General features: G+C 37.1%; 1 protein-coding gene across 1 annotated transcript in view; it reads left to right on the top strand.

Annotated features, from left to right (window-relative positions):
- Positions 1-1,356: 1,356 nt before the first annotated feature.
- Positions 1,357-16,637, top strand: part of FAM83B (family with sequence similarity 83 member B) — a 41,009-nt gene continuing 25,728 nt past the window's right edge. Inside the window, exon 1 of the mRNA XM_062571108.1 lies at positions 1,357-1,800. Within this exon, the coding sequence (XP_062427092.1) occupies positions 1,357-1,800 (444 nt within the window). The remainder of the gene's footprint in view (positions 1,801-16,637) is intronic.

Genomic DNA, 16,637 nt, shown 5'->3' with positions numbered 1-16,637 from the left:
TGAAGAAAGATTTATGTTACATTTATATGCCAATAAATAAAACCAGAGCTCCGTACAACTATTGCTCACTGTCATACTGCTATATTGTTCATGAGGCTTGTAAGGAAACCTAATGTTAACTTTCAAACAATGCTTTATATATACTTACCATAATTAGTCTGCCCTCGCTGCCTGTTTTCCCTACTTCTGCTAACCATCTCTGAGCTTCTTTATGACATAGGCTTCATGTTCTAGCCATTAAAGATGAAACAGTGCTACCATGTTTCATCTTTCTGTTTTACATGGCCGTGTTTGTGCTATTCTCATGAAAATTCCCTTTTCCTTGTGGCTTACCTCCCAGCTGTACAGTGCAGAAGTTCATTTAAGGTTTGGTTTTTCAGCAGGCTGTGAAGTTCCTGCTGTTCTGTAGAGCTGCACGGACATAAAGGTAGGAACAGTGGCCATATGTCCTCTGAGTACCTTAAATCCCAAGGTAATGCAGTCGGAGCCATCCCTTTCAGCCTGTTACATGAAATAAAAAGATAGTAGTAAAGAATTTATAAATCATCAGCAGTACACACTTTATTTATTATTAATTTTTGAACAAAAAGGTAAGGTTAAAGCAGCCACTCCTTTTGGCAGAAGGAATGAGCAGGGTGGAAACCAGACATCAGATTACTGATTCAGAGTTTGATCCCAGATGTGGGAGGAGAAATCTTTCTGGAGTTCCTCATAACTCGCTGAAATGAGATAGGCTGGTCCTGTTTGTGAGCAGCAAATGGATTAGATCAGCATGGAAGAACAGATAGGTAAGGAGAAGGGCCTGAAACACCGTGGTTTCAAAGAAGCCAGAAGAAAGGTATGTATGCGACAGAAAGCTTAATGCGTCAAAAAGTAGGAAATAGAGTTGGTTTGTGAAATGTTTCCCTTAATACCATTCTGCCAGCTACTGTAGAGAGTTTTGAAATAGAATCTACAAGTAATGTATTGGAATATGCGTAGGATGTGTGTTGGGGTTACTGGTAAAGGTGTTCACTGTATTATCAGCTCTACAGTAGCTTTTAATATAGGAACTTTGCTAAATCACTGAATCTCCTATGTGTTTAGTTTTGCCTTATGTAGAAGACGCTCTTTAAGTAGCTCTTTAATATTCATTCAGGAAGATAAATCCCCGAGCATTTTCAAAACATCTTGAATTAGTTCAATGGCACTAACAAAACTTACAGTAATATTAGTCAAAAATATTTTGAATAATATTTTTGTGCAACAGATTGCTACAAATTTTCTAATTGCTTTCTTTCTTTCCTCTCCTTACAGGTACATTTCATCAGCTCATGAATGGAAGTTTAAAAGACTTTATACAAAATATTTGTGAAAATGGAAACTTCATCTTTGCTTTCATCCTTACATGATGAATGCAGACCAGACAACTACATTGAACCTCATTACAAGGAATGGTATCGAGTAGCAATTGATGCTCTAATTGAAGGAGGTGTAGAAGCATACAAAGAATTTCTTTCCAAAGAGAGATGCTCAGAGTTCCTTGCTGATGAGGAAATCGATTATATTTTGAATAATGTCCATAAACTTCCCCAAAACACAGTTTATTCTTCTAACCATGCCATTGATGACACCTCTTCTTCGGGAACCTACTGGCCCATTGAATCAGATGTGGAAGCTCCAAATCTTGACTTGGGTTGGCCTTACCTGATGCCTGGAATTTCTGGTGGCACAAACATTGATCTGCTTTTTCATCCACCCCGAGCGCAGCCTTACACAATAAAGGAGACTATTCGGAAGATGATACGGGATGCAAGAAAGGTAAATGTGAAAAATATTCAAAAAATTAGCAATAACAATCAAGATTTTGTTTTACAAAGGCATTTTTTTACCCCCACTGGCAGGAAAAGATGATCTTGCTGCTAACAATTTCACCTAAAAGGTTGTCCTGAGCTGAGCTCAGTCCCTTGCATATGTAATAATGTTATTAACCTTATTTACAAGGGATCAGAGATTAATTAAAGTATTTAATGAAACATAGTACCATTTTACTATTATGATGACCAATTCATGAAATTTGTAGGTAATCAGCATACCCCTTCTTTGACCTCAGCTGAATATATCTCAAGTGATAAAATTCTGTCTAACTTAAGGGCATACCCTAAGGTTTCTCTCCTGTGTCAGTGGGAATGAATATACATGCATGGGTTTGGTATGCTAGCCTTTGCTATAAGAAAATAACATCCTAATGTACATCCGAATCATCTCAGCTTTTCGATTTTGCATGTCAGCTGTCCTTGGAGAAATTAAGCAGGAAAGTGTTAAAGAGAACTGAGAAGAAGGATGGAAAAAAATAGATTTAGGAGACAAGGAAGTAAGGTTTGGTTGCTTACTTTACTTTAATTTCTGACTAACGTCTAATTTATGGGGAATGTGGACAATCTTCTGAATGTATTTGTCTCTCCTCAGGGGAACTTTAGATCTTGAGTTTCCTAAGACAGACCGCACTTACACCTAGGTGAGGGAGTGCTGCACATACAAAATTCCTGTTGCTTGATAGAATCAGGCTAGGGGGGGAAAATTCATCAGTATGCAGTTCCGTTTGAGCTGGGGCCATATTACCTCTTTAAACAGATGTTACAAGGTTTCAGCAGTATTGTTAGGAAGTATATAATTGATTGTCACACTTTCTTCCCAGAGAAAGAGAATAATCTGTGCTTCAGACTTTTTTTGGTTGAAAAAATACAGATGATGACACAAAAAGAAGTGTTCCAGTGACACACATGCACTCCGTCTTCCTGGTACCTGCTCCAAACTCTTCCTTCCTATATCCTTTCTTCCTCCTTGCAACCTAGTGCTAGCTTTAAATCCTGAGAAGGAGCTTTAAATAGAGTTACCACTTGACCTTTATCATGTCATTTATGTTGGACACCTACTGTATGCTCTTGTAGCGAGGAAGAGGAGAACTACTCTTCTCTCTTTTGTCCTTTTCAGAATGAGATCAAATTTAGTTTGATGTCTTCTATTTTCTGTTTTTCTATATAATGACATGGCCACATAGGATATAACATGGCCATAGAGTTAGCCTGGCCAATATACTGTGTTATCTTTTTTTCAGCTGGAGCTCCTGAGCTGTCAGTGTATCCCCTTTAAGGGAAAAAAGAATAACAGTTAGCTTTGTTGCCAAGACTAGATCAGTTTTGTGATGAGACCTTGCAGTGCCATAAAGAAATACTGTTTCCAGTCAAAGTTCGTGTGTTTCTATCTAGATGTCTGTCTGCCTGCGATCGGAGCCCTTTCCAGTAGCTCTTTTGCACAAAGGGTTCTGTCTCATAAAACATCCTTTTAGGAAGTGTACATCCTCTAAATGCTGTTTTGTGTAAAAGTTAGATATAATTCTTACCTCTTTTTGAGAAAAAAAGGCTCAGCGCTTCCACATTAGTAAAGAGAATGTTACATATGTGTCGCTGTTCAAATGAGCTATGATGTGACAGCTCAAAGGTTTGCTTAGTTGATCTGTACAACCTCTAGAGCAATGACCATAACACTTCTGGTACAGTGATGTGGCTTGGCAGCTCCAGGAAGCAGCAATTAAGTCTGAAAGACATAGTGCTGTTTACCTCTTCTGTCTGCAAATACAAATGACATGCATAGAAAAGTTTAAAGGATCTGTAGGTAAGGTAAAGTAAGGTAATACATGCTCATAGCAGGCAAACATGCTGTAAACCTACTTCTCTTAAGCCACTTATAAATATATAGTTATATTAAATATCTTATAAATATATGGTTATATTAAATATGTTTTTTTGTAATGTAGTAGTGCAAACGTGTGTTCATATGAGGATTGTCAAAGAAAATAGAAAAAATTACACATGAAAAAAACCACCTGTGAAGAATAAAGAAGTTCTTCAGCAAATCATATGAACCGATACCACTCTAAGCATGCTTTATGGGAATTTTAGCAAACTTCTGTGAGAAAATAAGAGAAAACAGACTTTTTGAGGCAAGAGTATTCATACCACCTAACTTTAAGCCCCAAACTAATACACATGAATCCATCAGATGAATGCACCTGAATTCACAGGCCATTTTCCCTAGGTTACCTGAACAGTTCATAGAGAAAGAAAGAAACCCACACACTCCTACAAGGGCAATTCAGGGAATGGAAGTTGCTCCACTGATTCACCCAATGAAGGAACTCTTCAAAGTATATAAACTAGCCCAAAAATTCATGAATGAGACTGATCCAGTCAAAACCTGGATTTTTTTTTAAATATCTGGAGATATATACGGGTAAGATGACCTTATTAGTGGACTCCCTCTTGACCTCTTTCATGCTTGATACATCAAAGTGTCACTCCTTAAAATGATTATTAGGTATGTTAATTTTGACCTTAAGGAGATATGTAGTAAACAACACTAGGCAACTCGTTATCTGACAGTGATTTTTCCTGACTAAAGAAGGAAAATCAATTGTAAGGCTCCACTATATTAGAGTAAAAACAGTGGGTACGATAAAATGTAAGAAAAAACTATTATTTACATTTCTTCAATGCATAATCTATGCATAAAAGTTATGCACATCACCTTCATTGTAAATACATTTATTATGGAGTATAATGGAGTTCTTTCTATCAGAGAATAATAATATCATTATTATTAGATCACAGAAAATGAAATACCCATTTTAAGAAGTAGAGATTTTGCTTTAGATGAATCCGTGTTTGGGAGCCCCTTCTGAAGACATATGAGGGTAGAGGAACTATGTTGTACATGGGGTGACATCTCAGTCTATGCTACAGCACTTCTGCTGGATTGGTATGTGGTCAGAGTGATGTCAGCAGAGCACCTTAGGTCAGACCTAATGTGCTGACAAAATGGGTTCACTGCTGGTGTAGCCTAGACCTCATCTCCAAATGATACAGCTTGACAACTGCCCTCCTCTGTCAACATAACCTGCATTCACATAAGGAGGCTTTTTGCCATGATTGTGTCAACTGGAGAGATATGAGCCCTTTTCAGATGTTGATACAACCATTCTAGAAAAAAGCACTGCTAGGTCTGTGTGACCTTAAAGTTGGACAGACTTTTGTGAACAAGCCTTATTTCTTGTGTGTTTTTTGAGGATTTTATTTTTAAGCATTGGCAGATTTCTAGCATCTCGGAAGCTTCAGGTGCAGCTATAGCCTGACTTATCCCAGCTGGACTGTCTGAACCACAACTGATAGTGTTTAGCAGTTTTTTCTGAGATGATTATTCATCTGGGAGATGGGATCAAGATGACTGTTCATCTCTGTCAAGAAAGTGAAACTTTCTTCTCTTGCTATAAAGTAACATAGAGATTTCAGTAATGAAGTGTCCCGTCCCTGTATGACTTTTCATAACTGTTGCCTTAAAACTATCAGATAAGAGGCTTGTACATTGTGCAAGAAATGTCTTGTACTGTCTGCTCAGGTGTCACCAACGTGAGACAACTGGGAAAGGTCAGGACAGAGCAACCAAAGGATCCTTCTGGCAGCGTGTTTTTCTCTTTCCTTACTAACTGCCTTCCTCTCTCCACCAGCAAGACATTCCTACATAGTTTTAGAGAGAAGGTACAGCTCTGAGTCTTTTAGATTGATATCGGATAAGGATCAGCTCTTCCTGGAGAGAATTCAAACCTGTTTTTTTTTAAAGAACCCTGTTTTCCAACACAAGGCAGAAAACACTCAAAGGCTTCCCTGCCATACTTTGGGGATTTTTGATGGAATATATTGAGTTACCCACTACACAGTAAATATGCAGTACTTTTCACTGATTTCATTTCATTCCATTCAAATAGACTGGAATTCTTAAGCTTGTATTCCTAAAATCAGTGATAGGTGTGGAGATTTTCAAAAGAAGTTATTTATTTAGAAGCCTAAGTAGAAATTTAGATGGTTAACATGTTACTATTTGGGGAAAATAAAAAAGGCCCTTGTTTTCACTGAATTACTCATGTGATTAAACTCTTTAACATGAAGAAAGAGCACAGATCTTGGACCCACAGAAAAAAAAGTTGTTGCACTTAAAAGACATTGTTATTAAATCTTGCTGGACCTATTGGAGATAGGCCTTTAGAAAGTCTTTCTTTTATTCTCGTGAGAGCGAGTTGTGTTCAAAATGTGACCATGATTCCTGTGTTGTCTTTTAGCTCACTGGACTTAATCAAATACAATTGACTCAGCTTATAATTATATAAAAAGGAAAAAAAATTCTGGTGAGATTTATCATTTTGTTTTGTGTTGTTTCAGATTATTTATTAAAAATGATTATTCACCATTGTTCTCCTTCTTTGGCCATGGGCATAAGGGCAGTGACAGTTATCTAGTACAAGCTACATTCTAGTCTGAAAGAAAATCAACTTCTGTGCATGACTGTGTGAAAAAAGATGTTTCTATACAGAAAGAAACTTGTAAAATATGGGTGTGGAAGACTATGTTGAGCAATCCTTTTTCACTCTCTCGACAATACTCTTTGCCAACTATTTTAAATATAATTTGAACAGAGACGGGATCAGTGATAATGAACTGTGCTTGAGGCAATGCTTGTCTTAGCTCATTAATTGCAGCAGTCCAGGTAGATGGGAGAGAGGGGCCACATTTTATTGTTCTTTAAAGCTAGAGAAATCTGCTGAATTCGGGGAAAGATAATACGTAGGTGAAATAATCATCCTGCTGAAAAGTTTGGTATGTTATTTGTAGAGTGTCTGATAAACAGTGGATATCTTTTTGAAGATGACAGTAACACGTAGAAAAACTATTCTCAACTACAAAGGCCTCTCACGTGAGTTGAAGACATATAGGTGCCATTCTCCCTGCTAAAATGTTCTGCCATGCAAGGATTTCTGCAGGTGCTTTTTGGTTCAGTTGCTATGAAATAAGCATATTAAAAGGATTCATCATTTGCTTCTGTTAAATGACTTCCTGTTGTTTGAAAACCAGCATGCTGGTCGTGTATAGTTTCCAGGTGAAACATAACTGTAAGCTTTTGATAGATGTATTAGAGAGAGTGAGGTCGTGTCCCAGCTTTTCTAACCACATCGGGCACGTGCCGTGCATCGGAAGACAGCATTTTTCTTGTTCCTTGCGCTGTGTGACTCAATGTCTCTCTCTCTCTCTCTCTCTCTCTCTCTTTTTTTTTTTTTTTTTTTTGGACCTCCTCTCACAGTGAGTAATTATTTCAGGTATTTAATCTGCTTGGGTTTGCCTGTGGAGTCCTCCCGCTGTTTTACTTGCCTGTCTCCCCCGAAGTGACAGAGCAGTCACAGTAATAAATTTACACAGTATACAAAGAATGCAGGCGTTAATGCAATAAGTTTGCAAGTACTTACATACTTTTATGTGACCATTCGGATTTCCAAGGAGCAGAAATGCTGATTTAATTGCCAATATGAAATTCTCTTAATATCTCCTAAATTTATGACTTACCAAGAGAGTTTTGGTAAGTTTGCTGGAGAAGAGGTTTGAACTGGTTTGAATGGGGAAGTTTAAGAGGAAAGGGATGTGAAAGAATACAACTCACCCACTTTGATTGATTTGACAGGACTTGATCCAGTATTCCTGGAACTTCTGTGAAAGGCATTTCTTATAGAACAGATGCTCTACACCCTATGCTCACCAATTTTCCTAGTATTTTTTCCTGATAGGTAGGAAGGATCTAAAACTGAAAAGCAGATAGAGGCTAGGACTGAAATGGGGAGTGGGAATCTCTGAAAAAATCATGTAGTCTGTTCGTGTGGTTTTTACCTCATAGGTTTGTATCGGGTAAAAGTTTTGCAATACTGCTTGCAGTATTTGCTAGTTGTATTTTATAGTAAAAGATATCATGAATTAATGTATAGGTATTGTCATATTTATGTCACAACTGGGCTAATGTGTTATCAAAATATTACACATCTGTGATGGTTTTAAAAATAGGGAAAATTAAAGACCAGATCTTATAGGCAGGTGTATTCCTTTATTATATCTGTCTAGTTCACATATATAAGAAGTAAGTAAATGCATATGCTTTGTACCAGTATTTTTTCATTAAAACCTTTTCCATTGACATAAATCTTTGTCAGTCAAAACAGTGCTATTAAAAAGTCATTTAGGCTTTTTGCACATTCAGTAGATTAAAAACGTCCTCTGTTATATTCAACAAAAACTTTATAGTAAATCATTCTGAAGTAATTATAAGTAAAAATCTGGTTTTAATATGAACCTGTTGATTCAAAATTATTTTGCCCAGGCAGAGTGCTTGTTTTGGTGCTCAATCCATTAGGTTCTGGTGGTTTTTGCTCCCCTTTTCTTGCTTGGTGAAAGAAGACTGATAAAGTTGAAGTGATATTTTTGTTCTTCTGAGTTCCTATCCTCAAGAGATCTGAGTTTTCTTAATTTCATAAATTCAGCCAGAGAACAGTTTTGCCTGAGGAACTATAGGCTTAATCACTTCACATTTGTTATTGCCATAGGCCTTTTCTGATCCTTTACAGTTTTAGCACTGCTTTGTGATCTCTAATAGCCTTCTGGCATAGCCAGTGATGCTCTGAGGAGTGGGGGCACATTTTGAGCAATTTTAAACTTTAAATTCATTTGCTATGTATCAGAATTTGGAAACTAGATATTATACTACATAAGCTAGAATTTAAAAAAGAACAGAGCCTGATATAAGTGATCCTGCCTTACTGTATCAGTATTTGCATAATGCAATACAACAGAAACTATGTGGAAAATGGAGAATCACCGAAGTGGAACAAAACAGTCCTGAAGCACAAAAATATAGAGAGAGCTGCCAGTTTAAAGTTTCCCGTTCTTCTGTTCGGAAGGAGTGAGATTGAAAGTCCTTTAGTCACTTGTATTAAGTTTCCTATTACATCAGATGAAACTACAAGTATCTACTTCACTTGAAATTATTTCAGAAAAATTTGCTTGAAGATCAGTAATTTTCCCCGGAGCGTACTGCAAGTATTCCAGGGCAGGTGATACAGGAGTCAAAGTACACTTTAGAATTTCCCTCTTCAAAAGAAGTGCAGACTTTGCCATTGATATCAGTGCGATCAAGATTTTTCTTTTAGCCAGCTGTTAAAGTAAAGCATGTCTATAATCATTTACTAGTAAAGAGGTGCTATTCTGTACAATAAAAGTTAAAGTACAAATTTTCAAAAATGCTCTCAGCATGCTTTCAATTGGGACATCAGAGGGATAAAAATCCCACTCTAATCTATTTACCTTAGAGAGGAGAGACGTGCTGGTTGTCAGAACAGCCATGTGGTGTGGGTAGAATTGAGTTTGCTATGTTATAGTAGGTTCTGCTGACTTCCATAAAATGACTCATGTTAGTAGATCCCTTCAAAATAAATAATTGCAAGATCTGCCTATGGCTTGCTTGAGCAATGAGGTTAATGATTTTTCAGTATAGAGACCACTGATCAGTAAACCAGTTGAATTTGCACTAAAGTTATTTTATCATAAATACAGAAGTGGAAGCAACTAAACTAGCCATCTGTGCTTTCCTTACCTTTGTTTGAGATGTTTTTCAGTGTCTTGTGCAATTGTTTTCCTAGGCTGTAAACATCATTATATTTTGCTACATGTCTGTGTAACATACAGTTCACTAACATCTTAGTCTTCCTGAGTATTGCCAGTCACCAAATATGACAGCTACAGTATGAACAGTAGATTCAGAATTTATATACATTCCTTTATCCGTAGCTATCAAAGAACATGACCAAGTGTTTCCAGTTTTACAGATGAGAATACTGAGCCATAAGGACATTAAATTAATACATATCACAGTCAAAAAAATAAAATTATAAACCAAAAGCCCGAGAGTAATACCCATTAGCAAACAGTACTCCCAGCAAATAGGGGCTAGGTTTCAAGTATTTATTTTCTTGTTTCTGTGGTTTTAATTGATATAAAATCTTAGTGATGCATTTAGCATTATAAAAGTTAACTACTGAGAAATGCCTCTGCTGCTTCATGAATGTTTGCATTAGTACATGCCTACAGCTTTGTAGCGCTTCCTTTTCAGAATATTTGTGAAAGCATGAAGTCCTTCCTTATCTTCAGATAAAGAGGGTGTATCTTCAAGACACAGACAGAGTGTTCTGGTACCTTGAGTAAGAGCAGATTATCTTAACCGCTCCTGGCTCTGCGTCTGGAGTGCTGGCACTTACTGCTCAGAAGAGGGAAGACGTGAGAGACCAGAATCGTCAAAACCCGGATCGCTGGTGTCCTGTGTACCCGCCAGCAGCGCCGGTGGGCATGCAGCCGCCTTGGAAAACTTTTCAAGGGCATCTTTTATTCAGGGCTTTTTGCTGTCTGTGGCACCAGCTCTCCTCAAGCCTTTTCACTGCGGCAAGTGATGGTGCTGTCAGAGAGAGGAAGCTCTGCGGTAGGGTAATATGGAAAGATTATGCACTAGCTCTCCGATGGGTGAAAAGACAACTTTGATACCTACTCCAGCCACCAGCAGCAAGGCTTGTGCTGTAGCTCCAGGCGCAGGTGGCCAAATGGCTGTGCCCTCAGTTCAAACAGCAGCTGGGACACCTTGCCCTTCTTTTCACACTGTTTCTGGGAGCTTCAGACACTCTTAGCCAAGCAGGCTGCACTTGAGCTCGCCAAGCGTCCCTTACAGCTTAAGCACGAGGCAAAGCACGAGCTTTGCACCTCCTCATTCAGCTGAACGGCATCAGCCTGCAGAGGGTATTGTGGTTAGTGTTTTCCTACTAAGCTTTGAATGCTCAATACACCCGGCATAAAAGTCAGGCTAGAGTGAAATAACTGGCACAGAAGAGCAAGTGCCTGCAGCTTGTTGGTGGGACCCTTAGCACGAAACAGGAGCATAGCCACCAAAGGACAGCCGCCTTTAAAGCGTAATGGTCTGTGAAGCTGTCCGCAGCTCTGATCATTTCTTGGCTCTGCCCAATGGTAGATTTGCACAGGCACACAATAATTGCCTGAAAAGTCACTGTCAACGGTTGGTTAGTTTGGTTTTTAAATAATAGGCAGTGTGTGTGGCTGCGCATTGACTGTTTGACACAAGTCCATAAATTGTCTTCTCTGGGGCTAAAAATATCAACCATCAAATCTTCCAGTACTAGAAATTTTTATGAATCTACAGAAAGGTGCTTTAGTATGTACTAAAAAAGCTATGTTATATTCCTCAAAGGAAATACATTAGAAATGAGGAAACTATGCAGAGAGGTGAAATTGGGAATTATGACTAATTCTTCTATTTCTTATTTAAAAATTTATTTATTATCACTATTTCATGTTTTGGTGCTATATGACCACCAGGCTGACATTTTAAGTGACTGACTGAAGTAATGCTGGAATAGTATTTTTGAAGTAATTTCATTATCTATTTTGTTCATGTATTCTAATCTTATTGAATTACACTAACAGTCACTTGTGCCAGAAATCTTATTAATCAGAGGATTTGATTTCTTATGCATAAGTTAAATTGAATGGGGACGTTGTAGTCCTGGTCTCAAGTGCCGAGATACATTGCAATCTCCTGTTCTAGGAATTCTCCCTTAAGTAAGGACTTAATGCTGCCACTTGACGTTCAAAAGAGTTAAACAATATCTTTGCAATGTGCTCTCGAGAGCCCAGGAAACTCTTCTGTATAAACTTTAGAGCTGTGCAAAGACAGGGCTCTGTGCGCTTTCTGAGGAAGTAAAAAAAGGAAGGAAGAGATGTGTGCCTCGCATGTCTTGAGGCTTTGGACCTAGAAAAAGGAGATCTCTGCTAGTCCTTTTAGTTGCTGGAAGGCTTCTTGCTGGAAGTCTTTGCAATGACTAAACGCTGTTGAGACCTCCTGCAGGAGCAGAACACTCTGGAGCCAGCACACAAAGGAAAATGCCAGCAGCTGGGAGTGCTTATGACTTACAGTGTCACGTAAATGCAGATGCAGAAAAATGCAGATGGGCCAATATTCCCTTCACCTGGGTTCTACTCTATTCTAGATCACGTTTAAATTGGTAGGAGCTCCATGAGAATCAGTACGAAATGGGACAAGAACCATGTACCTAAGGTCTGTAATATGCAGAGACATCTCTGCTTTTACCCCCGAACTGACCATGCAGTAGGATGGGAAGCTTACATGTTTCTGTTTGTAGTTCCTCTTCCCTGCTTCTCCCTCTCCCCTCGCTCCACCTCTTCCTTCGCATGCAACCCTCTCTCCTCTGCAATTGTTTCGGTCTCATCATGCATCTCAGCCAGAGGTGGGCGTGTACTGTCTGCTGCCCGTATTTTTGACACCTTTCTTGAATGCAGTTCCAGGCATGGATGTTAGGGACATAGGTTGCCTCTTATGTCAATAAAGAAATGTTGCTGCCTTGGACGGTGCAAGTTAGCACACCTGAGCAAGCGCTGCTTTGAGTCTTTGCACTATCCTCTGTCTTCCCTGGTGAGAAACGGTGAAATATCATCGTGACATCAGAACGGTGCTGCTGCTTCTGAATAGTTAGTCACGTCACTTGTCTTTGGCAGATTTCTGACTATTTATCTGTAGATATAGTACATTTAATATTAAAGGAGATATAGGTTCTGAATCAAAAAGAAGCGTTTTATTTGCTCTTTGTTTTATTTTGCAATAATTGAAGTTTAAAATTTTATTTTCCACTTTTTTTGCAACAAGGATAAAGTTTAAAGGTAGAACTTTTGTGTATCAGAGGTTACAATAGACTTTTCCACTACAAAAATAAATGCCAGATACTTTATGTAATTGTGTCAAACAACACATCTAACAAAATTTAGAAATTTTGTATTTAGTAAAAGGTAGAGAAAAAATAATACTTGCTCAAAAAAGATACTTTTTTCTTCTTAAAATAAAATTAGTTCCATAATCCTGAGAGGATGCTCTAAGTGACCCTGCTAAGCAGGGAGATTGGACTAGATGATCTCTGGAGGTCCCTTCCAATCTTACCGATTCTATGATTCTATGTAAATTGATGAACATGAGAAATTGCATTAACTTAATATGCATATGTGTTTGCAAGATGAGGCCTAGGAATCTGACCATGTATCATTAAGAATCTAATTTTAAAATTTTAAATAGTCTCTTCCTCTTAAATGTGTTTGCCAAGAAAGAATACCTGACAATATTTTTTCACCCTTAACTGTATATAAATGGCCTGATGCAAAATAATTGGGTTTTGTGCTAGCAAATTTTAAGAGTTTCTGCTTCGGATAGAGGCTTGGTTATCTTCTGCCACATTGCACAGGCTAAATTTTCTTACATATATTGCAAGGACAATTCTACAGAGGAGTTTCTCAATCTGTACTCTATGGCTTTTGAAATGATTGCAAAATTTATATTAGAAATAAACACATGTATTTTTTCATGCTTACCGACACACATGCAAACAAAATGAAAGAAGAAAAAGTAAGAAGTGAACTCCGGGAATGTAGGTATTATGATAGAACTGCCCAAAACACTTTATGAATTTTTTTATGCTGCATATTCTTAAATTAAAAAAAAAAATACCTTGAGAAATACTTCCATAGACAATTGTGGCACTACAATGTTAGAAAATGTGGGTGCACAAAGGCAGGCATACTTAGTTTTGAATTTTACTAGTGATGTTTCAAAACTAGGGATCAGAATTTCATGATCTGTTATATTCCATGGAGGGACATGTGTTTATACTCACTGAGAAGGTGACTTGCCACATTTAATTATATAAAATAGTCCCTCTTGAAATTTAAAGTAAAAAAAAAAAAAACAAAAAAAAAAAACCAAAAAACAGTTTAATATGTTAACCTCTAGTTCATAACTTAGCTGTTTTTAAGATAGTAGACTATACATAACAAATATAGAGAGATTTAGAAAAAAAGAAAGAATTTAATTTCTGAAATTTCTAGTAAGAGTATTTAATCAAGTGCAGACATTCAGGTTAGCAATCTGAATAGTGTATATGATATCAGAATTAAACTGAATTGAATTTTGATCTTTGATACACTTTTTCTATAGAATGTATATAGTTTAAAGACAAAACAAAAAACTTTTAACAATTCTTTCTGATTTCCAGCAAAGAACATATAGTGTTTTATGATATGAAAACATTATGCTGAGTAAGAAATGAAAAGTTGTAAGGGTTTAATTCCAAATGTAGAAATCTCACCATATTGTTTTAATCTGTCTTTTTAATCATTCTTGTCTAAAGGTAAGTACGCCACAAAGTTTAGGGAAAAGAGAGCCTAACAGAGTAAAAAACACAGAAAAGCTTCTTACTGATGCCTGTTTCTGGAGATGTTACTGACTACTATGCTAAATACTTTCCTGTTTGGAAAATTGGAAATTACAAGAGAAATCACTATGGCAAAACTTTGAGTTGTTTCTGTAGTAAGGAGAATTTCAGAAATATGAAGTGATGTGACATATGAATTAAAAATAATTGGTACTGTATTTGTTGTGAATGAGAGTCCTCCATTGATTTTAAATTCTGTAGTATTGAACTACAGTAAAAAATACACTCAATTACATTTTCACATCATAATATATTTACCTTTTAAATAGTTATTATGAATAAGTAATGTGTATAGCAATTGCAGTATAAGTAATGGATTCTGATCTGTTTTTGTTCTTAAATTGCTTTTTCATGGCTGTGGATGGAATTTTAGTCCAAAACAGTAACACATAAATCAGACTGCTTACTTAATCTTGTCACTATGAATACTTCCCAGTAGGGCAAATCTGTTTACTTAAAAAGGGGGAAAAAAGTAACCTTAAATAATTTTCAAGTGATCTATGTAAAAGGTTATGTAATATTTATATTAATAAGTATGAATAAACACACACACACACACACATACTCTGGAATTTAATTGAAAAGTTTACCATTAGCAGCTACCACAATAAATATTGTAGCACATGGGCTGAAATGCAGAACACTGAATATGATATATGAGAAAATTCTTTCATGGTAATCATTAACATATATAATGCATTACATTTTAATATTTTAGTGCATTATGAAAAATGAGAATGGCATTTCACTTAGGACATGTTTAATTCATTTCAAAGTCATGACTGGACCTTGAAGGTCAGCAGGTTGTCCAGGAAGGATTTTAATATTAATAAACGATAGCATCTTTTTCTTTCTTTTTTCAAATTTGTTAAAAAACATGAAAAAAAACAGGAAAATATCAAATGTTTTATTTTTTTCATGTAGCCAAATGTTCCTTAGTGTTTCAGAGAATTATTCAAGTTGTAGTTTTGTTTATTTGCTTTCTTGTTTGTAGGTGCTTTCAAGCAATTGTGACTGGGATTTTGAAGAGAATGAATTTGAGAAACATATTCAGCTAAGACTTCCTGCATTGAAAATTCATTCTCCTTAAAATCACAGTGAGAAAACTTTAGTTTTGGGCTGATCATGTAGCCACCATTTCCCCTACAAGGCAAATTATGATTCTGTTATTTTACAGAATGTGATTTTTTCTGCATAAAATTAAATTCAGTCTTCTTTACTTCTGGATTGTACGCTGCTGTTTGTACCCTATCTATAAGTGCTCTCTGTAGGCCCTATCATTGCTTTTCTTTTCAATTGTAATTAATTATTGACTCTATTGGAAGCTATTTTGGAGCACAGCAGAGTAAACATGATCCCGTAGTCAATATTTTTATCCTTCAAAATCTCAAAGCTTAGTAATAGTTTTCATTGGCCTCCCTGTTAATCTTTCCAGTCATTTCCAGACTGCAAAATCATCTGAGTTTGTTAAAACTTAGTAAATTCACAGATTTTGATGCCAGAAGGGGCTATTATGATAATGAAATCTGACCTCCTGCATAGCACAACCCCTAAACTACTACATCTTCATGGAGTTGATACTGAGAATAAATTTGACCGTGAACACTTGTGTATTAGTCTTAGAGTCAGCACTTCTGGGTGCCTAGTTCATAATTACTTGTGAGATTAGATTTTTTTTGCAGTAGTGCTTATCGAATTTGCTTGAAGAAGTCCATGTGCAGGGCAGAGATTGCATCTCCATGAGCATCTCCTCAAGATGCTTGAGGGATGGGCAAGGAGGAGAAGGTGCAGAGGATTTCTAGGTCTCGGGCCAGGTCTGGAGGCTGAGGCTCAGGTTCTCGCTGCCGCTGAATGCCTGCAGGGGTTGCACTCAGCAGGGCTTTGGGGTGCTCAGCATCCCCGTGAATACAGGCCACTCCTGTTAACGTGGCACAGTAAACGGCAGTGAAGAGATTCACAAGAGGCAGGGCGTTTCACCTGGCCAGAGCACCGCGTTAGCGTGACAGGAGTGTTTCCAGTCCTGTTTCCAGTAACTAAAGTAGTTAGTGATGGGCTGACTCAGATGCCTCTATACAGGACAGAAATGTGAGATACACACACGCCCTTCCTTATGTATTTTCAGTTTCCCGGATAAAAATAGCTGTAATAATGTTATTCCCACATTTATGAAGTTGTTTGAGATTTACATATTAAAAGTTCTCTGTGCTTAAGTGTAAGTAATTTAAGTAGAGTTTAAAGATCTGCATATTCTTCTGGTAGAGTTTCTGAGCCTTTTATATGCAAGAAACAAAGTAGAAATCTACAGTCAGACTTCAATAAGCTTTAATATTTTTAGTTATACTATGAATGATTTGAAAGGGCATACATAACAGCAGTCCATTAAAAAAATATTTCTGTG

This window comes from Rhea pennata, chromosome 3, assembly GCF_028389875.1.
Source record: "Rhea pennata isolate bPtePen1 chromosome 3, bPtePen1.pri, whole genome shotgun sequence".
Taxonomy (NCBI): Eukaryota; Metazoa; Chordata; class Aves; order Rheiformes; family Rheidae; genus Rhea; species Rhea pennata.
Note: the sequence above shows the minus strand (reverse complement) of the source record. Positions and strands in the feature narration are given on the sequence as shown.